This window comes from Myotis lucifugus, unplaced genomic scaffold, assembly GCF_000147115.1.
Source record: "Myotis lucifugus unplaced genomic scaffold, Myoluc2.0 scaffold_283, whole genome shotgun sequence".
Lineage (NCBI taxonomy): Eukaryota > Metazoa > Chordata > Mammalia > Chiroptera > Vespertilionidae > Myotis > Myotis lucifugus.
In genome coordinates this window covers 600,587-628,108 of record NW_005871331.1, presented here as the reverse complement: position 1 = coordinate 628,108, position 27,522 = coordinate 600,587, and the positions used below count along the sequence as shown (strand labels likewise).

General features: G+C 42.5%; 1 protein-coding gene across 1 annotated transcript in view; it reads left to right on the top strand.

Annotated features, from left to right (window-relative positions):
• The window catches only part of MYRIP (myosin VIIA and Rab interacting protein), a 144,937-nt gene that overhangs the window by 8,338 nt on the left and 109,077 nt on the right, over positions 1-27,522 (top strand). The window contains exon 3 of the mRNA XM_023763416.1: positions 4,928-5,071. Within this exon, the coding sequence (XP_023619184.1) occupies positions 4,962-5,071 (110 nt within the window). The 5' untranslated portion in view covers positions 4,928-4,961. The remainder of the gene's footprint in view (positions 1-4,927; positions 5,072-27,522) is intronic.

The following is a 27,522-nucleotide window of genomic DNA, read 5'->3' as shown; positions in this document are numbered from 1 at the left end:
CAGTCAATCAATTGCTATGGTGTGCACTGACCACCGGGGGCAGACACTCTGCCCAGTAGGTTAGCTTGCTGCTGGAGTCTGGCCAATCAGAACTGAGTGAGATGGGCCGGACACACCGTGGAGCCCTCCTGCAGTACCCAGCTGGCCAACCTCCCACGTCCCTCCCTTCCCCTGCCCCGATTGTGAACTGGTGGGGTCCCTTGGCCTGGCCTGCACCCTCTCGCAATCTGGGACCGTTTCGGGGATGTCGGAGAGCTGGTTTCAGCCTGATGGCGGAATGACCGGTCACTATGACGTGCACTGACCACCAAGGGGCAGATGCTCAATGCAGGAGCTGCCCCCTTGTGGTCAGTGCACTCCCACAGGGGCAGTGCTGCTCAGCCAGAAGCTGGGCTCATGACTGGCAAGCGCAACTGCAGTGGCGGGAGCCTCTCCCGCCTCCGTGGCAGCGCTAAGGATGTCTGACTGCCGGGGGCGGGCGAGGGGAGCAGGTTTAAGCCGTCGGTCAGACTTACCCTGAGGGCTCCCGGACTGCGAGAGGGTGCAGGCCAGGCTGAGGGGCACCTCTTGAGTGCATGAATTTCGTGCACCGGGCCTCTAGTATATATATGAAAAGCTAAAGTGTCTGGAACATAGCAGGTGTTCAACAAATAATGGTTAAAATCATTATCATCATTTTTATTATAATTAGATATTCCTTGAACAACATTTCAAGTTTTTGCTTTAGTTATCATGTCTCCTTTAGGATACCCGATGTCAAATATTTGCTTTAATTATAATGAAATTAGATGACTTTTGTTTAGTGTTAGGTTTATTTTACTTTATATGCTTGTGAAAGATACAGACAAAAGTGCATGTAATTTGAAACTTTTAATAATGATATTAATAATAGTAAGTAGCAGCTGCCGTACCACTGTCTTGCTAATGAGATAGAACTTCACTGATAGCTCTGAAACCCCTACATGATTATCTCCAACCAAATCCTTGCCTCTCTGAGGTCCCATTTTGTTCTTGATAGTTACCACCTTTATTCTTAAAAAATATATATTTTTGTCTTTGTATGCTTTTGAGCTTCCTATAAAAGGAATCATACTGTATGCATACTGTACATGCAGGCACATGTGGTGTGCTTCTCTGTCTCAACATTAGGTTTTTAAGACTCATTCCTGATGATGAATAAACTTACAATATGTTCTTTTTCACTGCATTAGAGTATTCCATTGTATGAGACAAATATACACTATTTGTTTATCCTTTTGCCTGTTTATGGATGTTTGAGGTCATTTCTAGGTTTTATTTATGATGTTTTAATTTATTTTGTGCTATTTTGAATGTGACTGCTATTAATACTCTTGTGTTAGGTTGAACAGTGTAAAATAGCCATTTTTACAGGTGAAAATAGTACAAACTTAGAAATTTCATATGATTCCACCCAATTGGTGCATATGTTTTGCAAGAGTATATCTGAAGAATATACCTAGATGTGGCAGAAATGCTAGTTCATAGGGCACATGCATCTTCAACTTTGAAAATGATACCTAATTGTGTTATGAAGACACTAGAGGCCCGATGCACGAAATTCATGCAAGAGTAGGCCTTTCTTCCCCCAGCTGCCGGCACTGGCTTCTCTCTGGCACCCAGGACCCGGGCTTCCCTCAGGCCGCTGGTAGGCATCTGGGTCCCAGGCTTCCCTCGCAGCCCTGGCTTTGTCTGGAAGGTCATCTGGAAGGATGTCCAGATGGATGTCCAGTCTAATTAGCATATTACACTTTTATTATTATAGATTGTACCAATTTGTGCCCACTATCTGAAAACCGCCATTGTCCTGCCCCCTGTCAACACTTGATGAAGACTTTTTCTTTTGGTGGGTGTGAAATGAGGTTTTAATTTGCAGCTGTGTAACTACCAATGAAATTACACATTGGGTGCTGGCCATTTTTGTTTCCTCTGTACAACAATGTGAAAGTGACTTTGGACCTGGGTAACGGGTAGAGGCTGGATAGCTTTGAGGTACATGCCAGAAAAAGCCTACACACCCTTGAAGGACCTATAAGTAGAAATATGGATGTTAAAGGTGATGGTGCTGAGGCTGAGGAAGAAAAGGAGAGCTGTAGAGAAAGGGTCTATCAACTTAGAGAAAACACACATTGTCACGCGCAGAATGTTGGTAGAAATGTGAATGTTAAAGCTGGGTCTGGTGAGATCTCAGAAATGAGGAACATGTTATTGGAATCTGGAGGAAAGGCAGTCCTTGAATAAAGTGGCAGAGAGCTTGGCTGAATTGTGTGTAGTGTTTCGTGGACGGTAGAACTTGTGAGAGATGAAATTGGATATTTGGCTGAAGAGATTTCTAAGTAAAGTGTTGAAGACATGGTCTGGTTTCTCCTTGCCGCTTATAGTTAAATGTGAGAGCAGAGAGATAAATTGAAGAAGCAGTTGTTCAGCAAAAGCAACCAGAACACGCAGATTTGGAAAGTTCTTAGTCTGTCCATGTTGCAAAAATGAGAACATCAAGGGTGTGGCTGGACAGCCAACTTGCTAAAGGGATGACATGGATGACTGAGGGATCCAATCGACTATTTCAGCAAAAACCAGGGATGGAGATTCAGTATCCAGGAAAGATGCTCAGAGGACCCTCTGGCCTGGTGGCTTGGCCCCCGTGAATTGCATTGGATGCCAACAAAGCTTTTGAGAACTGGTATGAACAGAAACACTGCCAGCTTAGACTCAACAGACACAGGATGAAGTGAAGGCAGGCTGTTGGACTTCTGAGATTCTACAGGATGAGCCCATAGAGCCATCTAGCTACAAACGTGTTCTTTTTTCAAGAAAAGAGAAGAATGGTCCAACAGGCAATTCAGAGGTCTGCAGGGCTGCCACTGTCCCCATGGTCTGGGTGGGTGGAGCTCTCTCCTCCTCAGTAACAGTGGGCGGGGCCATCTCCTAGATTTCAGCAGGCCAAGCACTGTGGCTGCACCCAGGGCCAAGGGTGGGCTCAGAAGGCAGGGCCACTTGGTGGGCACGAAGATAGAGCATGGAGCCAAAGAGGATTTGTGCTGCTTTCAGATTTGTGCTGCTTTCAGACTTGCTTGAGACCCAGTACCCCTTTCTTCTTTCCAATGTCTCCCATCTAGAATGGGAGTACCTATTGTTATTTTGGAAGCAGATAACTTCTTATCTGGTTTCATTAGAAATGTACCTTATCACTGGAAAAGAATTTTCCATGAAAAAGAATTTTCCTTGAATGAATCATAGCTCAAGTCTCACATATACTTAATTTAGATGATATTTAGATGAGATCTTGGACTTCGAATTGATGCTGGAATAGGTTAAGACTTTAGTGGATCTTGGGACGGGGTGAATATATTTTGCATGTGAGAAAGATATGGATTTAGAGTGGGGGGCAAAACACAGATGGTATGGGCCAGGTTAGATCACCCCAAAATCTGTATGTTGAAGTCCTAACCCTACCTCAGATTGAGACTGTATTTGGAGATAGGATATTTAAGAGACAATTCCGTTAAAATGAGGTTGTTAGGGTTGACGCTAATCCAATATGACTGAGACCCCTAAAAAGAGATATTTAGACACATGTATAGAGAGAAGACCCGATGAGGACACAGGGAGGAGACAGATATCTGTAAGCCAAGGAGAGAAGCCTCACAAGAAATGAATTCTGCCAACATCTTGATCTAACACGTCTAGCCTTCGGAACTGTGAGAAAATAAATTTCTCTAGTTCCAGCCACCTAGTCTGTGGTCCTCTGTTATAACAACCCTAGCAAACCCATACACCTACCTACATGCCAGTACCACTCGGTCTTGATTAATGTAGCTTTAAGGTAAAAACATCCAGTATTGAGTAGAGGTCATGAGAGTAGACATTCTCTCCTTTTTCCTGATCTTAGGGGAAAGCCTTCAGTCTTTTATCATTGAGTATGATGTCAATTGTAGCTTTTTATTGTTTTTATTTTTTTAATGACCTTTATATGATTGAGGAAGTTTCCTTTAGTTTATGTTTGCATAGGATTTCTATCATGAATGGGTATTGAATTTTGTCAAATGCTTTTTCTGCATCTCTTGAAATGATTATATTAGTTTCCCCTTTTATTCTGTCAATGTGCTGAATGACACGATTGATTTTTACATGTTGAACCAACCTTGCATCACTTAGATAAAGCCCACTTGGTCATGGCATATAATAATTCTTTTGAAATCTTGCTGAATTGGTCCACTAATATTTTGCTGAAGATGTTTGCATTTCTGTTTATGCTGGCCTTCAGTTCTGGGCTATTTGCTAGAATTACTTATTTGATTTCATCCCTGGGTGCAGCCATTCATTAGATATGTAGTTTCCGTAATTATTAGCTATGCACTGCTGGTAGGTGTTTCTTTGAAATACTGTCTTTTCTACTGCTGGAAAATGGCTAAATAAGATTTTAGTATATATATTTTTCCTTTTGCAGAAGAGAGTTTATTGATTTCTAGTTTATATTTTATAGTCATGTGATGAAAAGTTTAAGGATATACAGTGTAAATAGGACATTTTTTAAGTATTATAGTTTATTTTATTTTGCAATCGCATATGGTACTTAGAGTGTAAAACTTCAAACCATAAAATTTAGATTTTGGGGATATTACCTTCATAGAAATCCACACCAGGTCTCATGTATCTTCACTTTGTTGAGGAGAATCACTTGTTTATTTCTAATTAAGTCAGGATGAGTGAAACCAGCAGATGATCATTTCCTTTTCTCTGCAGGCTCGCTGAAGTCATCGGTAAATGTTTGCTGAGTATGAGAGCGCAGCAAGATACTACCTTATATAAACACTGCATTTAATTTTGTTTAATCACAAACTTGGTAGACTTTATCCATCGATCATTTTTCTCTTCCCCTCAATTTGTGGTCTCTCCTTGGTTTTTTCAGGTCTTGTTTTCTCGGCCGCGTTTGGCATTGAATCATGGGGAGGAAGCTGGACCTGTCCAGTCTGACGGATGATGAAACCGAGCATGTCCTCCAGGTGGTCCAGCGAGACTTCAATCTTCGGAAAAAAGAAGAAGAACGGCTTAGGTGAGATGCCTCTGTTGCCTCTTGGGTGCCATGAACCGTATGTGGACGAGTGAAAACAGGTTTCCCGAGAATTTTCCTTGCTGCCAGCTCTAAGCTCAGAAGTCTCTATGTCACGTCCACACACGCTTACGTGTGTTCAAGAAGAATACCCTTCCTTTGTCAAAAAGGCTTGTCAGCCTCAGTGCTGGGCATCACAATGTCAGTTAAGACAGGTGACTGTTCATATTCTCAAGCAAGGTTTGGTTTGGGCTACTCGCCCTGTCAGTCATTAGCTGTAGAAGGGGTGGGGTTGTGATGACAGTGGCTGTTGAGCTTGCTCCTGGCTGTAGTTTTCCTGTTGGCTGGTACTATTGGAACATAACCAGGGGACTGTGAACAGTTCTTGGGAGAACAGTAGTCATCCCTCTGCAGTCTTCTGTGAGAAAGCTCCCCTCCCGTGGGAGACCTGGTGCAAAAGTGACTGTCCGGTTGGGGGTGGGATCATCTGGCCCCGAATCCTCTTCCTCATGTCATAGAGGGGGAAACTGAGGCCCAGAGGGGTGGGGTCTTCTGACTCCTGTAGTTGATATGCCCTTGTGGAAAAAGTGTTGCCGCTCAGTTGGGTGGAGTGAAAAAGTCCGAGTGATAGAAATGAGGCCACGTGTTGGGCCTCGCGTGTTAGAACCAGATGGCAAGTCCGCATCAGCTCCCCTCCTCCGTAAATCTGTCCTCCCATGAGAGCCCATGGTTTGGTCACGGCACCATCTTCTTCCTAAGGCACTGAGCTCCAAACCTCAGTCTTTAAAAAAAATTTTTTTCAATTACAATTAACATACCATATTATATTAGTTTCAGGTAAACAACACAGTGATAAGTTATGAAGTGATCACAAACCTCAGTCTTTTTTCAAATATGTTTTTACTGATTTCAGAGAGGAAGGGAGAGGGAGAGAGAAATAGAAACATCAATGATGAGAGAGAATCATTGATCGGCTGTCTCCTCTGTGCTCCCAACTGGGGATCAAGCCTGCAACCTGGGCATGTGCCCTTGACCGGAATCAAACCCGGGACCCTTCAGTCCGCAGGCCGATGCTCTATCTACTGAGCCAAATCGGCTAGGGCTGTATTGAGATGTTTAACATTTATTTGCATAGAATAATTTAGAGCAGTGATTCTCAACTCTGGCTTCACATTACTGTCACCTGGGCAAGTCCGAAAAATCCCGATGCGTAGGCCAGTGAAGTCAGAATCCCAGGGAATATTTTTTTATAGCTCTGACAGTGATCATTGTATGTCACCAAGATTGAGAATCACTGATTTAGAGCAATGTCACCCAAACTTTAAAGTACATGTGAATCACCTGGGGATCTTGTAAAATGCAGATTCTGACTCAGTGGGTCTGGGGTGGGGCCTGAGAGCGTCAATTTCTAGTAATGCTCCCAGGTTGAAACTGCTGCTGGTCTGTGGACCACATTTGAGTCCCCGAGATTTAGAGGAGTTTCTCTTGTACGTTTATCTCCTTTGCCCTGGGCTTGCATTCCCCTTCTCATTGCTGATGGTCTACTAGTACAGTTGTTCTTTTCTCTTTCTTTCTTGGAATATTTTTGTCAAATATTTTGGGGGGTATTTTATTCTTTTTTTTTAAAGCAAACAGGCTAGCTAGATTTTACTTTAATTTGCTAATTCTACCCTTTCCTTTCTGCTTTCTGAACCATTAATTTCTGCGTTTATTTTTATCATCCCTTCCTCTTATTACACTGTTTACTTTTCTTACTCATTTCCCCCCTGGCTTTTGAATTGCTAGTTTAATTCTATCTATGCTTACTTGTTTAATGATGAAAAAATTGAAATGCAAGACTTTTCCTTCTATAGGCCTGGCTGCATGTCACAGAACACTGCCTCTAACAACACTTTCTAAACAGTGAGTGTGTAACTGCAGAGTTATTCGGGGGAGAACTTCTTTTGTTAACACTTTTGTGATTAAGTTTTAGTTGTTTGTGATCCAAGAAAGTAAAGTTACCATTTAGATAGCTTAATAAGTTTTAAGAGCTATGTTGGCCTAATATGACTAAATTCTTAAGTGTTTCATGAAATTTGGGTGCGGGGGAGGGAGAAGGGGCCAAGAGGGAATATATCCTCCGTAGATTACACAATGCCATTTATTTCCATTTTGTCTTATTTGTGGGGTCACAGACATCAGACACCCCAGTTTGTAGTTAAGCCTGAGCAGGTGCTCAGGGCCTGCTGGCCTCTGCTCTGTGTAGTTCCCACATTCTATGAGGAGCTGTAGGAGGGCAAGATTGCCTGATAACCCTTCCGTGGCTACCTGGGGTTGCGAGAAGCAGCAACAACACATTAAAAGTTCAGGGTCACACAGTGACGGACAGTCCATATAAAAATGAGCATCTCTCTCTTCCTGTTTAAAAGAAAAAATAAACGCTCGACCAAACAATACGTCTTCCAAGTGTATGTACAACCGCATTATTTTACGGTAAAGTCTAGGGAAAAGGATATAAACTTTTGCTGAACCCTTAGTATTCATCCAACAATAACACACAAGCAATTAAGACACTTAGGAATGTTTTTTTAGGCTCCATTTACAAATGATTCTCTTAGGTTTTATAATGACATGGTTCAATTGACAACGAAAGGTCTCCCCCTTAATCCTGTCTTTTAGTTACTCAATTCCTCCCCACAGTCTAAGCTACATGGTTCACATGTATGTATCCTTCCAGAGATACTTCATGCATATATAGAATCTCTCTCCCTTGCTCCTCCTCCTCCCTTGCTCCTCCTCCCCTCTCTCTTTATGTATGTATGTATATGTATATATGTATATATATATACACACACACACACATATATATATATATATATATATGTGTGTGTGTGTGTGTGTATAAATTTAATTTTCATCCCTTTTTAATAAAATGGTATCATCCCATTGGCCCGAACCTTATTTGTAACACATCTTGGAGGTCTTTGCACAGCAGTATTGAGTGCTTCCCCATTCTTTTTCATAACCACATAGCATTCCGTTGCCCAGGTGGACTATATGTTCCCAATAACTTATTGGTGTATAATTTAAACACTGTTACAGTTATAACCTCAAACACATTTCATTTCAAATGAAGTTTATTTGTCAGATAATTCTTAGAGATAATGAAATCGCTAAGCGATAGGCTGTACACATCTGTAATTTTGATAGCTATAGCTGCATGGCTCTCCATAAAGGAAATAATTTATATTCCCACCCAGTCATGTAACTACAGCATAATTTTCAATAGTTCCAAAGAACACTACATGGTCCTTTCAAGTTCCTGTCTCCAATTTCTTTTTTGTGTGGTCTTGCCGGACTGTTTAGGATGGGAGTGTGAATAGTCGGATGGGCCCTGGTTTATGTCCTAACCCATCCTGGTGCCTCTGTGTTTTCCCTAAAACACAAAACACACACTATTGCTATAAAGCTTCACAAATTCAGGACATGCTGAAACGGTCAGGGTCTAGGGTCCATTACATTTGAGGGTCTCTACAAAGCCCGTCTACTTGCTCACCTGCCAGCTAGCAGACAGCTGGTAAACCCTCAGTCCTATAAATCAACATTAATGAGAATTGATTCAACAGTTTCCAAGGACCTTATCTTATTGCTCATACAAGAAATCCCATCGGCACTTTCCCACACTGCCTAGATATTAAATAAGGCTTATGATGATTAAGTACCAGAAAAGTTAATTAAGAGGTAATTCCAGGGGAATGTACTGATCTCATAGGACAGTGGTCTTCTACTGGATAACTCAACAAAGGCGGAGTTATCAAACCCCAAGCACTAGGCAGAGGCCCCGCACCCAGCAGAGCTGTGCTGCCCCAGCCCAGCCCAGGTCACCGGGAGCTTCCTCCCAGCACGGGGGGGGGGGGGGGGGGGCTCTTACTTCCACGTGAGCCTCAGGATCAGCTCTAAAAACAGGACCTCTGCGTGGCAAAAAGGACTTGAAACAATGGTGAGGTGGCTGCCACTTGTCTTTCCTCATTGGATGGGGCCACCATCAAGCTTTAATAATATTAAACTAAAGGGTAGGGCTTATAAAAATGTAAAACAAATGAGAATGTTGTCACAGATTAGGGTCGGCCATCAGAGCAATTTATGCCAAAAATTTAATGAGATACAGCTCATCAGAATGTTCGAGAGAAAATTTCTAGAGCATGAAGACATGGTCTCAGTCACGGTGCCCTAGACGGTCTATAGAGCACAAGAGTCCAAGTCATCAGAACTGAAAGTCTGCTCAGGTGAGCATGTCAACATCATGCTCACAGAGCTGTTCCAGACCAAACTAGTATCTCGTTTAATTTTCAAAACCCCACTGACCCCTGTTGATGAAGTTAGCATATCTCAAATACAGGGGAAACTTGCTACTTCCTGTTTCTATAAAATCCACAAATCTGAAAAGTTAGGCCTAAATGATCAATCCTAATTCCTAGGAGGCAGGTAAAACGCAGGGTTTCAGCGGGGTTCGTAGAACAAATGTTTATTCCAGCGCAGCGTCCAGCACTTACTGTTTCTGGTTAGTGGTGGTCCTTGGTGCCTTCCATGCCTGACACATGATGACCAGGTGACCACTTAGTAAATAAATGTTTAACCACTGGGTTATACACCTGAAGCGAATAGAATATTGTATGTCAACTGCAACTAAAAAATATTTTTTAAAAAAATCCAGTGACGTGGCTCTCTTGTCATCCTGACCCGCACTTAACACACATTTCCTATTCTGTACAGAGAGGTATAAATCCACAGGGCTGCTAGCATGGTTACGCGGCACGTGGAACTCGGCTCTGTTTGCTTACTCGGTGACAAACAGAGCCCTTGCCAGCAGCACTTGCCATAAAGAACTCAACACAGGGCGTGTTCACTTGGCTGCTGCCCACAGGTTTCGGAAGGAGCAAACATTGCATCAGGGAGCAAACTGGACGGGTGACTGGCGGGCCCCTCTGGAAACCAACGCAGTAGTGTCTCCTTAGCCTGGAAAAGTTTCATTCCACACAGTGAAGCCATCACTCCAGTTTTCAGGATGAATTTTAAGGAGGATGATGGGAGAAGACGGCAACATTTCGTGATATACAAAGATGTTCGCTGCAGCATTCTTTATGCTATAAACATCATGAACAACCCAAATATCCAATAATCAAGGGATGGTTAGATTAAGATGCATTCATGTGATATCATGTGATGCAGTGATATGATATGACATTACAATAAACATAATATAACAGCCATATCTAATAACATTGGACACTGTTAAATATAATATTAAGTGGGCGGGAAACTATATAGAACGCTGATTTTCTTTTTAAAAATCTGTCTATCTAGCCAGCTGGTGTGGCTCTGTAGTTGAGCATTGATCCATGAACCAGGAGGTCAGGGCACATGCCCGGGTTGTGGACTCGATCTGCAGTAGAGGGCGGGCAGGAGGCAGCCAATCAATGATTCTCTCTCATCTTGATGTTTCTCTCTCTCTCTCCTTCTCTCCCTCCCTCCCTCTCCCTTTCTCTCTCTAAAATCAATAAAAAAATATTGTTAAAAATTAAAAAAAATAAAAATCTGTCTACTGTACATACACATTCACACATTTTTTTAAAGAGACATTTCCTCCATAATGGCACTTCTCACATCTGTTTTGCTTTCCACTGCCTCTTGTACAATCCTCAACATACACAAATGTGCTCACGCACACACATACACACATACACACATGCACACACATGCACATGCATACACAGATACACACAATGGTCCATGGCCAGATGGTAAGTTATATGTGGGCAGAATCTTGTCCTTTTCCCAGCGCACAGCACTGCATACCAGCAGCTCAATAACTACCTTTCAAGGTAGTAACTGATAATAAAGGTTAAGTATCTAAGGCAACGTACCACTGTTTGTACAGTGGTTATTTCTAAGGTGTGTAATTACGTATAGTTTTTATTCTCTTTAAACTTCTGTGTGCTTTTCATTGTTTCCTATATAGTTGCATGTTTATAATCAGCATTTTTTAAAGAAATGAATTTTAATAAGTGAAATAATACCCATTTAATACCCAATAAGAATGGGTACATTCTTCTTCCATTGTTCAGTTTGGTAAATATGTAAGTGTACACAGTTAAGGATGTCTCAGTGTCCATCCAAGTAGAGTGGAACATTTGAGCGCTAAGAAGAAAGCATGTGCCACTAAAAAAGGAAATGATCAATTTCTGTCAAGACAAGTAAAGAAGTGGGGGCTAGTAATCTATAAACCCGATAGAAAATAAGACACACTATTGAAAAGAGAACAAAGCCAAGAACATGTTCTCCTTGTTAGCAAAAGGTCTAGTGCCACATTCAAATTCTTTTACTATCGTATCTACTTAAAAACACAATTCAGTAACCCTTTGGAAAATGGAGGTCAGTAGTATGTTTCTATAACCCTGCCTTTTCCTTCTTCATATCCTTACCCATCTTACCCAGGGGACTTGAAAGTTTCAAATTTTACCTAGGACCTTTTGACTGTTTTATTTAAACACTAGCATATGTTCATCATAAAATTTTTGAGATACAGTAAAGGAAAACTATTCATAATATCATTACTAAAAAATAATCAATGACATTATTCTGTGTACTTCCATGAAGATTTATAAATATGTGATTCAATTGTATTAAAATATATACACATATAAAATGTGTACTTTGCCCTAGCCAGTTTGGCTGAGGGGATAGAGTGTCGGCCTGCAGACCAAAGGGTCCTAGATTTGATTCCAATCAAAGGCATGTACCTTGGTTGCATGCTCCTCCCCGACCCAGGGCCCTGGTCTGGGCGCATGCAGGAGGCAACCAATCAGTGTGCAACACATTGATGTTTCTCTCTGTCTTTCCCTCTCTCTTCCACTCTCCCTAAAAATCAATGGAAAAATATCCTTGTGTGAGGATTAACCAACCCCAAATAAAAATAAAAGTGTACTTTATCATATATATTTTAATGACTAATATCTATTATTATACATATATTACTCCCCAGTTCTTTAGCACTTCTACCTATCTTACAAAAGGAGGGAACTAATAAATTAGGGTAAATAAACTGATAAATAATATATGCATATATATGTGTGCATAGTCAGTTTGCGTATATATGTGTATATTTATGCACATATACATACCTATTAATATATGTTATACACTCAAAGAGATTATCTTTTCCTTAATTCTACTTCCAGAATAGGTCTTATTTTAACCATAAGGACTTATAACCTCATTGCAATATGGGTTGTAACTGTTATTCATTTCATCATATTAGCCTGCCATTAATCATTATTTTTCCCAAATATAGGCAGCAAAAACATGAAAAAAGTATATATTTTAGAAATTATAAATGAGTTTTTCTTTACAACACTAATATAAGTAATTTACAATATAAAAACTGTAAACCCATGCAATATCCTACAATCTAAGAAATCGCTGTTAGCCCTTTTCTTATTCTTTTTAAAAAATTTAAGTATAATTTGTACAAAATATTATCCTATATAATAAAAGGGTAATATGTAAATCGACTGAACGGCAAAACAACCGGTTGCTATGACACGCACTGACTACCAGGGAGCAGACGCTCAACGCAGGAGCTCCCCCCTGGTGGTCAGTGTGCTCCCACAGAGGGAGCGCAGCTGCCCACCTCCGTGGCAGTGCTGAGGAGGTCTGACTGATGGCTTATAGGGAGCAGGCCTAAGCTGTCAGTCGGACATCTCCCAAGGGCTCCCAGACTGCGAAAGGGTACAGGCCAGGCTGAGGGACACCCCCCGCCCCCCGCCCGAGTGCACAAATGTCGTGCAGTGGGCCTCTAGTATTAGTCATATTAGTGTCAGGTGTACGATATAGTGATTTGACATTTTTATACCTTACAATGTGACAGCCCCACTAATTCTGGTTACCGTCTGTCACCATGCAAGTTATCACAATATTATTGACTGTATTCCCCTTCCCTTTTTTTAAATCCATTTTCATCCTCCTGCCCTTTGACATATGAAAATATGTTCAACATCACTCATCATCAGAGAAATGCACATCAAAACTACAGTGAGATACAACCTCACACCAGTCAGAATGGCTGTCATAAAAAAGTCAGTAAGTAACATGTGTTGGCGAGGATGTGGAGAAAAAGGAACCCCTGAACCTATTGCTTATTCTTTCTACTTTACACACACATGTTCAGATACATGCGTGTGCATTATTAGATGCAGTTGCAGCAACCATAACATTTATATATTGCTTTACTTTTTAACTACTCCTTGCCCATTTCCCTGTGTAGCTCCATACCCCCCAAGCATCTGCAGGAATGGCCAGTCATGCTGGAATGGTACCCACTCTGGCGGTTTCCCTGCCGGAAGGCTCTGCTGTGCGCTGGCTGCTCTTTTGCATCCCATCTGACGGAACTGGCCTCTTCCCTCAGAGGTTGGCAAGATAAGACAGAGCGATGAGCCCAGAGTGAGCGGATTTTGTGGCTCATTAGGACTTTTATTTATGGGGATTTCAAATTTGAAATCTGAAGCCAAAGTGAGATTTGGGGGCAACCTGCAGTTCTCTTAGGTCCAGAAATTACATTTTAAAATGGGCTCCACAATTGAATGGCTGATGTATGAGATTTTGTTAAAATATTTGACCCGGGGGGCCCACAGAGGGCTGACTGAGCAGAGGACAAGGAGGTATGCCATTCCAGTGCTAGTTCCAGAGGCGGTAGGAGCCAAAGGCCCTGCCAACCTACGAGGCAGGTCACTACAAGGAAAAACCTACAATCCAGCTAGACAGGCAGGAGCTGGGCACTCGGCATGGGGACAAGAATCAGCCAGGGAAGCGGACCTGGGATCACACACGAATAGTTGATGCAGAATGGGAGCCCCTGCATCGGGCAGGGACTCAGCGCACACGAGGGGCCCAGCTTTTCTGGGGACTCAAGCCCTCAGTGTGGTTTCCTAAAAAAAGGGCCCTCTAAGCTGGAGCAAGAATCTCCCATCTGGGAGAAGGAGCTTGTTATAAGTCACCTCGAGAATCAGAGAGGTTGTTGAGGAATTTCCACATGAAGGTATCCGCTCGGAGACTGGACCAGGAGAAGGGCCTGTTGGCTTCTGGCCACGAAGGCAGGGCCTGTTTGCGAGAACTGAAGAAGTTCATGGGAGCGAGGAAGCCGGAACTCCAACAGCAGGGCAAGGAAGAAAGCGAAACTCGGATTCCCACACTGCCCATCTGTGCTTATCACACTGTGTTTCGGATCACTTCTGGCTCCACGATACTGTACGTGCCTGGATTACTGTGGCTGAAGAAAGGTGCTTTCATACCTGCTGTAAAAACAAAACAGCACTTTTCTCTTCCTTCTCTTTCAAGTCCAGAATTTTTTGCCAAAGAAATGCCTTCTGCAGCCAGAGGTCTGAGACATGGAGGTCATGCCAAGAATTGGTGCCACAGAAGTTTTATCAGAGCCCAGCAGGGTTGAACCTCTGACGCTGGCAGCGGAAAAGTAAATAAGATCAGGAACTTCGAACCACAAAGGCAACCTAGTAGAAAATTGTTACTAACGAATTTGGGGTTCTGGGGAGAATGTATCCAGAATTCAGAATCTGCACATGAGTGTAGATTTAAAGAGAATTAGCATCAATCCCTTTTTTCTACATCACAGCAAACTGGCAGCATCAAACCCTCCTGGCCATGTGTAAAGACAGATCCCTACAGGCAAGTAGGTGATAGCTTCCCGTTTTATGGTGCCAGAGACAGTATAAAAGGTATAAATATGAGGTCATTCTAAACTCACATATTATTTCAAAGGCCATGACATACTTGATCAACCATTAACTTCAGAGGAACATCGAAGGGATGGTTCTGTCCTCAGATGCACAAAATCTCCATGGTGACTGTTAGGTCGGAGAGAGCCCAGGATCGGACACATGCAGATGTGTGATGAGATAATGGACTCTCCCTGGCATTTCTAACAGATCAGCGTGCCAGACACAGATACCGGCTTCTCCCTGAATCAACACGACCCGCACACAGATACTGACTCCTTCCTGAATACCCCTGCTGACCCCCTGCAGTGGAAACTTCCTCAGCTGAATACCTCAGCTAATGTCCCCGGCCCTCACCCAACTGCAGTATAAAAAAAGTGCCCCCCTTCCTGTTGGCGTGAATCCACGTGCCCTGTCTTTGGGGTACGTGGGTCTCCCGGGGACGCAATAAACCTTTCCTTTTCTTTCTTTTTTGATTCACTCGACTCTTTATTTCCTGCGCCGCCTCCTGAGCCACCTAACCTAACAGTGACGTCGACACGACTCCTTGTGCTTTCCTTTCTAAACTGTACATTAAAGCCAATACCAGCGTGTTATCCTGGGACCACCTTCACACGACAGAGATGACAATCCGATAGCAAAGGCCAATACAGATTAGGTAAAGACTTTGGCTGGATCCTTCAGATACCTGAAAACCTCTGAGAGAAAAGGACTAGCCCCAAACAAAAGTGAACAAGCAAGCTTACTTGTTGGAACTATAAATTCCAAACTGCCTCGCCTAGCATTCCAAGCCAGTGCTGTCCAATAAAAATAGAATGTGAGCCATATCTATCAAGTTTTCTTAGCAGTCACATTTTCAAAAACAAAGAACCAGACAAAATTAATTGTAATTGTACATTTTATGTAAAATGTGATTTAGGTACACTTCAATGCGTTTTCAATAGAAAAATGAATTCATAGGATGTGTGACGTTCTTTCTCCTACCACGTCTTTGAAATCCGGAGGGTATTATACTCTTAGACTCCACCTCAGTTTGGACAAGCCATATTTGAAGTGCTCAATGGCACATGTGGCTAATGACTACTGCAGTGTCCCAACTGTCCCCTCCCCATATCCTGACTTAAACCCTGCTACGTCCCCATCCCTGCACATACCCCAAGTCTTTGCAAGGACGGGTAGCAGAGTTTCTAAGGTGGCCCTGATTTCACCCACTCTGTCACATGACGTCCGGGTGCCCCCGTTTTCAGTGCCGGGGGCAGGGTGCTGCCCTGGCTATTGGCCCAGCTGTGAGGCACCAGTGCCTGGGTTTGGATTTATCCCTCACTATGTGCAGTCAGAGCAAGTTATTCATATCTTTTCAGAGCCTTCGTTTACCATTTTGGAAATAGACAACAGAATTTTCCCCGGGGTTGCTGGGAATGTGAAGAGGTGGTATTCCTGGAATTTCACACTCTACTCAATGTGATTAGCAGCGTGGCAAAGTACTCTCTTCCTCCCCTGCCCTCCCCGCCTCCCCCGCCTCCACGGGTCCTGATGGGGCTTGAGAAAACATGTCCTCTTTTCTTATTCTGTTGCCCGGGATGCTCCCTGCTGCCCAGAACTTTGTATCAATCCACTTACACAATCCAGTCTGTCTTTCAAGGATCAGATGGCATGCACCTTCCTCCAGGAAGTCTGCCTGTTCCTACCTGCCACCTCTGAGCTGGAAGTATTCCTGCGGATCTGCCTTAATGCTTTTATGTCTCACTCTCTATTGCATCCTAGTCATTTGCATCAGACTTAGCTCATCTTCTGCGCTCTCCCTCAAGGGTTAAGGCCCTTAGCCTAATCTCCAAAATTTATAGGGAACTCATACAACTTAACAAAAAGAAGATAAACAATCCAATCAAAAAATGGGCAAAGGATCTAGACACCTTTCAAAAGAGGACATTCAGAAAGCCAAGAGACATATGAAAACATGCTCAAAGTCACTAATCATCCGAGAGATGCAAATCAAAACAACAATGAGGTACCATCTCACACCTGTCAGAATGGCTATCATCAACAAATCAACAAACGACAAGTGCTGGAGAGGATGTGGAGAAAAAGGAACACTTGTGCACTGCTGGTGGGAATGCAGACTGGTGCAGCCACTATGGAAGACAGTATGGAGTTTCCTGAAAAAGCTGGAAATGGAACTCCCATTTGACCCTGTGATCCCACTTCTAGGAATATATCCCAAGAAACCAGAAATACCAATCAGAAAGGATATGTGCACCCATATGTTCATAGCAGCACAATTCACCATCGCTAAGATCTGGAAACAGCCCATCAGTAGATGAATGGATTAGAAAACTGTGGTACATCTACACGATGGAATACTATGCTGCTGTAAAAAAGAAGGAACTCTTAACATTTGCAACAGCATGGATGGAATTGGAGAGCATTATGCTAAGTGAAATAAGCCAGTCAATGAAGGAAAAATACCACATGATCTCACTCATTCATGGATAATAAAGACCATTACAAACTTTTGAACAATAATAGATACAGAGGCAGACCTGCCTCACACTGATTGTCAAACTGCAGTGGGAAGGCCAGGGAGGGTTGGGGGGCAGGAGGGAGGGGAGTAAGAGATCAACCGAAGGACTTGAATGCATGCATATAAGCATAACTAATGGATATAAGACACTGGGGGGTAATGGAGGGCAGGGGATTGTCAAGGGCGGGGGGGGGGGGGAAGGACACATATATAATACCCTTTGTAATACTTTTAGCAAAAAAAAAAAGAATAATAAAAATTAAAATAAAATAAAATAATAAACAAAAGGGGTTAAGGCCCTTATTAAAATTGTGAACCCCTCCCTCTCTCTCCCCTCCTGTCACCGCCCCCCCACCCCCTGCCTTCACATTTGTCCAGGAGGTTCCTGACATTCACAATATGATTTCAAAGCAAGCGAATGATTAACTAACAGCTTTGGTTTAATATACTTGACTTTTTCATTGTTAATAAATAAGGTCAGTAATAAATAGAAAGGAGACTTTTAAAAAATCATGTGAGGTCCCCTCTAGCTTTGAGATTGATACTCTGTACCCTACATTCCGCCCCACCTACAGGGCGCCCCCCACCTGCCATTCACAAGTGTCCAGGTTCCCTCCCAGTATCTCCCAGTTCTGACTCTGACCGGGCCTTCCCCATCACAAAGTGACCCTCTGACAGGGCTGTGTCAGGCCCTCCACTGCACCAGTGAAATGCACTGCTCTGGGCTCTGCGAGCTCAGGGCCCGGCCCGGTGACTGGCTGGCTCGCCTGCTCTACCAGTGCAGGGGAAGGAGCCCCCGCCTCGCGGCCTCTCCCCGCTGAGGCAGCAGGTGCAGGAACTGGGTAGGTTAAGGCCACCGTGTCAGTGTGGCATCTCAGAGCCCCAAGGGGCCAGGGAGGAGATGCTGGTCAGGTGCGTTCTGTGCACGCACAGTTATTTCATAAGCCGTAGGGCATGTTTATTCCAGCTGAGGAAAGACGAGGCGGTCCCATTTCAGGAAGGATGTCACCAGGAGTGCTTGTTAACTCATTAGAGCAGTTTTGACTGTCCAAGGATCACGGAGGACAGAGGCATTTTACTTTCTGAAAAAGAAACTTCTTTTTCTTTTTTTTAAAAATATATTTTATTGATTTTTTACAGAGAGGGAGAGGGATAGAGAGTTAGAAACATCGATGAGAGAGAAACATCGATCAGCTTCCTCCTGTGCACCCCCTCCTGGGGATGAGCCCGCAACCAAGGTACATGCCCCTGACCGGAATCGAACCCGGGACCTTTCAGTCCGCAGGCCGACACTCCATCCACTGAGCCAAACCGGCTAGGGCAAAAGAAACTTCTTGAAAAATTCAGTTATTATAATACAATTTTAATTTGTGTAAAAGGAAATGGGTCCTTTCCTTTTTGATAAATGGTGATTTCCTCAAAGGAGTTTCTGTATAACAGACTGGACACACAAATCATTTCTGGTTTTGAGAGGCTTTGCTTCCCCTGCAGTGGCTCTTCCACACCCCTGGCAGGTCTTCCTCATTTCCTTACAACATTGAGACTTGACTCTTGGGGGATGGAAGATTGCCCCCCACAGACCATGCCAGCAAGTGAGGAATTGAAACCATTAGGGCAGCAAGTTCATCTTGTTCCCTTTCTACACAGGGGAAAGGCGTGTACACGCTACAGCTAGGACTGCAGCAGCCAAGACTCTCAGGAAAGGACTAGGCAGGAAGTTCGCTGCCACGGTCTCATTCTCCTGCCCTGGCCCTCCCTTCCTTCCCTGGGCCTGGCCTCGCCTGGGCCCAGCAGGCCTTGTCAGGCGTGAGTACACTGCCAGTTCAGCAAACCCTGACAATTAATGGCCAGTCGCAGTTACGGGAAACAAGTCCATCAAATCTAACCCCTGCTCCCTCACAGACCAAGTCCATTAGAGCATCAGCGAATCTTTGGAAGTTATCCAGATGCTAACCTTGCAAGCATATGATAAATGAGAGATTTTTAAAGCCTGTGGCTATCTCATTAAATGTCCCCAAGACTCAGTTTGAACACCAGAGGACCGTGCAATTAACAGTCATTTTAAAAAGCACTTTTGTAAATGTGTAACATCATAGGGTGTAAATTATGATTCCAGTGTAAGTCTGAAGATCTTTCCTTTTTTAAAAAAATATATTTTTATTGATCTCAGAGAGGAAAGGAGAGGGGGAGAGAGAGAAACATCAATGATGAGAGAGAATCATTGATTGGCTGCCTCCTGCATGCCCCCCACTGGGGATTGAGCCTGCAACCTGGGCATGTGCCCTGACCAGGAATGGAACCGTGACCTCCTGGTTCATGTCAGCACTCAACCACTGAGTCATGCTGGTTGGGCTAAGTCTGAAGATCTTCCCACAAGTGTCTTCTACTACCCGAGGGGCCAGATGGCAGAAGAAGACCAGGAACCGGGCATCAGCAACCTCCCTTCCAGACTTTACCTGTAACTGCCTGTGTGCCCATGAGCCTACTTCTTCAGCTGCCAAGTCAAGGGTGGAGGCATGAATGCTCAGGCCCCTCTTAGGTCGCACAAACCATATTAGTCCAAGTAATACCAGGTTATGTTGCTGTAACAAGTAAACCCCCAAGGTCTGAGTGGCTTAACCCAACAAAGGTTTCTTGCTTCCTCACACAGAGTCCCTTGCTGGTCCTCAGACACTCTCCTCCATCCAGTGTCTTAGGGACCAGGCTCCCTCATTTGCAATGTCTCAACACAGACCTCCAAGGTTCCCACAGCAGGACTTTCACCCGGATTTCAGAAATTGTCCCCTAACTTGTTTCTTCACGGCTTCTCTTGGCTTTCCAGAATGACTTCCCCACAGAGCAGCCAGGGTGATCCTGTAAAACAGTTGTCAGATTGAGTCACTCCTGAACTCAAAAATTCTCAACTTACATTTTCTAATAGCCATACTAAAACACGAGTAAAAAGAAATAGAAAAAATTCATTTTAATGTTTTTCTTTAACCTTGTATATCCAAAATATTGGCATTTCAAAATGTAACCAATATAAAAGTTATCAGTGGGATATTTTACAATTTTGTACTAAATTTTTTAAGTCTGTTACACTTACAGTGCATCTCAGTTCAGAATTGCCACAGTACAAGTGCTCAGTAGCCACACCTGGCTGGTGGCTATGGTATTGGTCAGCGCAGCTTTGGAATATTAACTCCGTGGGGCAAAGACTGGCTTTGCTCACTGTTTTATACCTAACACCTAGAACAATATAAGATAATGCTTACTATGCTAAAGAAATCAGGCAAATATAAAAATGAATAAAGAACAAAAACTTAAAGATGGAAAGGACTCAGTAGGACGAAATACATATTGATTTATACTAAAACCCTAATCAGTGTGTTACATAACAAATTAAACATAGCTTGAGAGAGAATTAGATGAATTCTTAAAGCCTAGAATGCGATAGAGAGAAACAGATGAGAAAATAAAGAAGAGCTTAAGAGTCAAAGGGAGGAGGGAATGAGGAGGTCTCACCAGAGTTCCAGAGGCAAAAGAGAGAAAGAATAGGATGGAGACAATATTTGAAGAGGTTCTTGGCTGGAAATTTCCAACAACTGATGAAAGACTCCAATCAAGATTTTCATGAAGCCCACAATTTCCAAGCAGGGTAAATAAATCTACATGTGGATTCACCTTAGTGAAGTGGTAGAACACCAAAGACAAATGGAAGATCTCAAGAGCAGCCAGAGATAAGAGAGATATATTTCAAAAGAGTAACAACCAGAATGACACCTGATTGTCAACAGCAGAGGAACTATACCTTAAATGTGCCGAGAGCTATTTCAGAATAAAATTGGTAGACTTTGGTGGTGGATTGAATATGGGATCATAGAGGAAGCATTTGAAGAGTATCTGTCTAGTTTCTGGAATGCACAAGATACCTTCACTGAAATGAGGAATACTTAAAGAGAGCCAGGTTTGAAGGAGAAGTTCATGCATTTGTTTTGGACAAGTTGAATTTGAGATTCTTTGAGAAATTCAAAAGATGAAGTTCCTTTTCCATCCCATTTTCTAGCTCACAGATTTTATCCTGTCTAAAAACATATTACAAAGGAACTTGGTCAGATGTCTTGATGAAATTGACTTACAATACAGGGGAGGGCAAAGTAGTTTATAGTTGTGAATACACGAAATGCAGAGTTTATTCTTGTATTATTTATTAATTATTATTTATTTGTATTACAACAGTAAGACCTACTTTTGCCCACCCCTGTATATCTATGGTGATCTTTCATGCTATCAAAAATGAAATCAGTTTGCTATTAATTGATTTTGAGTTGTAGGTCAACCACTTCATGATGTGGGACGTAATTCAATGTTTAGGAACCTCAATTTCTTCATCTGTATCATGGCAAAAATAGCATATGACTCACTGAGGTGTTGTGAGGTCTAAAAGAGATGTTATACCTGGAAAAAAAGGATATGTTATATCTGAAAACCCTTTGCCATACAAAATGCCACACATTTTAATGATTCCTGACTCCTCAGAATCAGCTTCTTTTCCAAGTGCTTATTAGCCACCTGTTTCATTAACTGCCTGTCTAGAGTTTTATCAGGCATTGATTTCAAGTTTTATATTAAACAGAATCTACCTCCTTCTCTCTTTTGAAAATTGGAATGCTATTGATCTGAATCAGAGCTCATTGCCTATCCTCAGAGACCATTGATAGTGGTTTGTAATCACATTTCCATGTTCTTTCTGGACCTCCGATGTGATTTGGCTCAGGTGGGCAATTTGACATCAGTATCGGGCTACCTGTGTGCTTTTTTGTTTTAACTAATTTTGCCTCTTGTCTTGGATTCCAGTTTCTTATTTTAACTGGAAAATAGTCTCTTCAGTGAAGAAGGTGGCAGAAAAAAATATGTTGAAGAGTTCTGAATTTCCCACTAGCATCTGTTAACTAGCATTACACCATCTGCCCTAGCAGTATCACTTTGTTTCTTATTTCTATTGCCCCGGAACATAATTTCAGACCCAAGTTATTTTGAATGTCTTAGCTCATCCTGAGCTTTTCTGTAAATATTCTTATAGATCTCTGCCATTTATTTATTTTTAAAAAATATTTTTTATTGATATCAGAGAGGAAGGGAGAGGGAGAGAGATAGAAATATCAGTGATGAGAGAGAATCAGTGGTTGGCTGCCTCCTGCACGCCCCTACTGGGGATTGAGCCCACAATCCGGGTATGTGCCTTTGACTGGAATTAAACCTGGGACCCTTCCGTCCGCAGACCAATGCTCTATGCACTGAGCCAAACCGGCTAGGGTTCTGCCATTTATTTTTTATGTTCTTTTATCTTTAGTATGTATTTTTCAAAAACTGAGTTTTTCCATCTTTAGTTTGTGCTTTTGAAAGTATGACCTTAAAGGTATGACCATAGCATAGCACTTTCTTTGCACATGGTTGATATTCCATGTTTGTGTGAATTCATGAACGGATGAATTAGATAATTTTCCACATAACCACATTGATTATTAAGATTTCTTCCCTTTGCTTCCTTACCAAGGGCACTCAATTATATTCACAATTTTCACTTGTGTGTTCTATTCTTTTTTGAATTGTGTCTCATCACGGGCTTGATCTTTTAATAATACATGTATTCTTCACATGTTTTAGAAAAATGTACTTATTTGAGGTTTTCTGCATTTGATTATCCCCAGTTTTCCCTTTCTTCACTGTTATGTATTCCAAGATGGCATGACCACCTTCATGGTTTCTGTCACTTTAGCATCACAGTGACTTTTACATTTTTAGTATCTGGTTGCAGCTGAGACAGCTGAGGTGACTGGGTCTCTCTTTGCATTTGGTCTTTCTTTGCAGTGTTGTAGTCTGAGGATTTTAAGGGAAGTATGAGTACAAGTTGCAAGGACTGTTGAAATCAAGGATCAGGGTCAGGCTAGTAGATGCCAACTCTTGATGAGAGGAGCGGCAAAGAACTAGTGGCCATATTTAATCTACCATGTATGCTGTTTGTCATCCACTCTTATTTTCCCAACAGTTTGTGTACATCGGGCTACATAATACATAAATCTAAAATAAGTAAAAGTAGTGGCATCATCAAAAACCTTGGCATTCTATGTTATTTCCAATTATACCTTTTTGTTTTCAGGTTTATGCTCTTACCGGAAACCCTCCTTCTGGAAATGCTTTGGCACAGAGAGACTGGTTATTATGATCCACTCAATTAATGTATGTGGGCAACACTGACCGAGAGACAGTGGCCATATGGTCCCTTCTCTTTGGGAGACAGTAGAACAAGCTAGTTTTGTCACAGATAGGCCCGTTGAATCCGCCAGTGATTTAGAGTTAGATCCTTGATCTGAAGCTGTTTACTACATTTTCAAAACTTGATGTGATGTCAGTATGTTAAAATAAAACTCCAGCCCCCTGGTCTTAGCTCCATGGATGATCTAGAACAGTGATCCTTAGTCCTGGTGAAACACTGGAATCACTTAGCTTTTTAAAAGCTAGATTGTCCAAAGATTGCCATGTAATTACTTGGGAGGCAGGAGGGGGGTGGTGGAATTCAGTTGAAAATATTTTTTTAAAGCTCCCATGTAAATCTAGTGTGTATTCAGAATAGAGCTGTACTTAAAACAGGGGTCAGCAAACTGTTTCTTTAAAGGGCACTATAGTAAATATTTTAGGCTTTGCAGGCCTTGAGTTCTCAGTTACAACTACTCACCTCTGCCTTTTGGCACAAAAATAGCCATAGATAATATGTAAACAAATGAGCTTGGCTGTGTTCCATACACTTCATTTATGGGCATTCAACTTAGAATTTCATTAGTTTTCACATGTCATGAAATATTCTTGGGTGTTTTTTTCCCCAGCCATTAACATATGTAAAATCCATTCTTTACTTGTGGGCCATACAAAAACAGATGGTAGGCCTCATTTGGCCCCCCTGTCAGAGTTTGCGGACCCTGCTGTAGACCATTTCTGAGTCATCTAGAAGGTAGAGACAAAACTTCCCTCCTTCACTGGAAACACTTCTTTCATGGTCTTGGAGAAGGTTTTCATCATCTTGTTTTTAAAAAACTCATCATTTTTCAGTCATTGTAATATTTTTCCTTTTAAACATCTCTATTGTGATATAATTTATATGCCATAAACTAACCCACTTTAATTGTGCCATTTGATGATTTCTAGTAAATTTATAGATTTGTGCATTCATCACTCCAATCCAGTTTTAAAACATTTTCATAATGCCCCAAAGATCCTTGTGACCATTTGCATTCATTGTCTTTTCCCACCTCAGCCCCTGGGCAACTAATAATCTGCTTATTGTTTCTATAGATTTGCCTTGTCTGGACATGTCATATACCTAGAATCATACAATATGTAGTCTTTTGCACTTGTCTCCTTTCATTCAGCATACTATTTTTTAGTTAATCCATGTTGTATCATGCATAACTAATTTATTCCCTTTTATTGCTACATAACATTCTACTGGAGGGATATACCTCATGTTGTTTATCCATTCACTCATGGATTATGGGGCTATTATGACTAATGCTGTGAGGAAATTCCTCCCCATTCCTAGTTTATTGAGATTTTTTATCATGAAAGAATATTGGATTTGGTGAAATCTTTTTTCTGCATCTATTAATATGATCACACTTTTTTGTCCTTTTTCTACATAATGCATTAGTTGATTTTCAGAAGTTATAAATCACACTTAATCATGGTATATAATACTTTTTACGTGTGCCTGGACTTGGTTTGTAATATTCGTTAAGGATCTTTGTGTCTATATTCCTGAGGGATATTGGTCAGTAGTTTTCTTTAATCATTATTTCTTTGGGTAGTGTTGGTATCAGGGTAATACTGACCTCGTAGAATGAGCTGGGAACCATTCCTTCCTCCTCTGTTTTCTTAATGAGTTTGGGAATAATTGGTAGCAATGAATTCTCTCAATATTTATTTCTGGGAATGTCTTTATTTTGCCTTCATTTTTGAAGGGATAGTTTTGCTGGAAATTGAATTCTTGGTTGACAAGAATATGGGAAGAGCTGGGGACCTTTCCAATCTCTCCTGAGTGTGCATGCAGCCTTGCACATAGCACAGTCTTCCAGACCCCAGGGATATATTGGAGCTGATTACAACCCACTCCGGCTGTATCACTTCCCAGATCCCCCTGGTAATTTCTGCCTTGTCAGCTGATCTGTTTGTCCCAAACATCATGTCAGCCTCTCTGTCATTCCCCATTCTTTTGCTTCTGGAATTGTTCCTCTTTCTGACAGTGCCCAGAAGCATAAAGTTTTGCTGTGCCCTGCTCCAAATCTAATGCTCTTCCTTTGACAGCAAATGTGCAGGTTTTGCCTGGCTGGTGTGGTTCAGTGGTTGAGTGTCGATATATGAACCAGGAGGTCATGGGTTCCATTCCAGGTCAAGGCACATGCCTGGGTTGCAGGTTTGATCCCCAGTAGGGGGCATGCAGGAGGCAGCCGATTACTGATTCTCTCTTATCATTCATGTTTCTGTCTCCCTCTCCCTTCCTCTCTCCAATCAATAAAAATATATATTAAAGACAAACAAATAAACAAAACAAAACTGCAGGTTTTCATGGCTTGCCTCACCCTGGTAGAACTACCAACTGGCAGTTGTGAGAGGGGAGTGTGATGCAGAGGAGGGCAGAGTAAGTAGCCCCAAGCTAAAACACACACTCCCACTGTTCTTACCTGGGCTTCAATAGTTTTATTTGAATAAATGCTTCCAATTTGCTATATGCCTTTGCTCCATTTCCAGAGTCCAAAAACAACTGTTTTTGACAATTTTTTTTTTTGAGTTTTGTCTTTGTCCTCCTTGGTCTACCAATGTGGGCAGGCTGACCTGAGCACTCCTGATACCAGGTATAAAAAAGATAGGAAAAAAGACTATTGGGTCCAGGGGACCAAGCAGGAACAGGTGTCAGTTTCCTGTGCCTCCACATACCTCCCATTCCCAGGCAGGCTGTTCTTTTGGTCTTGGCATTGTTTGTGGCAAAAATGGGACTAGCAATAGATGTGACAGTGACTTGCCGTTCCAGTCCCCAGCACTGGCCCAGGGGACATTTGAGAGTCAGTGGGTTTGGGTCTTAGAAGTAAGTGAAAAGTGAAACCCACTAATCCCACATCATGATCACAGTTCAGTCTCTCCTGCCCCCCATTCTTTCCTGCACCTCCCCTATCTTCCTCCCAGTCAGCCATCACATCAAAAGTGGGAATCAGTTCTCATTGAGCATTCATTCCTGAGACCCTCTTGTAAAAAGCAGGAGCCTGGTTAATAAAGCAAGTATTTAATTTTATTATTTTTAAAAATATATATATTTTATTGATTTTTTACAGAGAGGAATAGAGAGTTAGAAACATCGATCAGCTGCCTCCTGCACACTCCCCACTGGGGATGTGCCCGCAACCAAGGTACATGCCCTTGACCGGAATCGAACCTGGGACCCTTGAGTCCACAGGCCGATGCTCTATCCACTGAGCCAAACTGGTTAGGGTGCAAGTATTTAATTTTAATTGAGGAGGCAAAGTTTAACAATAGCATGCAGTAAACTGTTTTTTGCTTACAACAATATGATTGTTTTTTTCCCCCTTTATTTTCCTAATTATAGCATTTGTAGTTCATTAACAGGTTGACTTGCTCTCCTTTCCTCATCCACCAAACAGAACTTTTAGAAATTCATACAGCTTTGCAGAGGAACAATCTATACTAATAATGGAGGAATATGCAAATTGCCTGGGACGCCATCACAGTAACAGTAATGACCAGCAGGCTGCCAGGGGGGTTAGTGAGGGATGACCAAATGACTGAACAGTAGGCTGCGTGGGGTGACCAGGCCAGCAGGGGGTGCAGTTAGGGTGACCAAGCTGGTGGGGGAGAGGCAGTTGGGGGCAACCAGGCTGGCAGGGGGGCAGTGAGGGGTGACCAGGCCAGCGGGGGGGGCAGTTAGGGGCAACCAGGTCAGCTGGGTGGGCAGTTAGGGGCAATCAGGCCAGCAGGCAGAGGCAGTTAGGGGTGATCAGGCTGATGGGGGGGAGGGGGCAGTTAGGGGTGATCAGGGCAGGCAGGCAGGCAGGTGAGCAGTTAGGAGCCAGCGGTCCCAGATTGTGAGAGGGATGTCTGACTGCAGTCCCAGATTGTGAGAG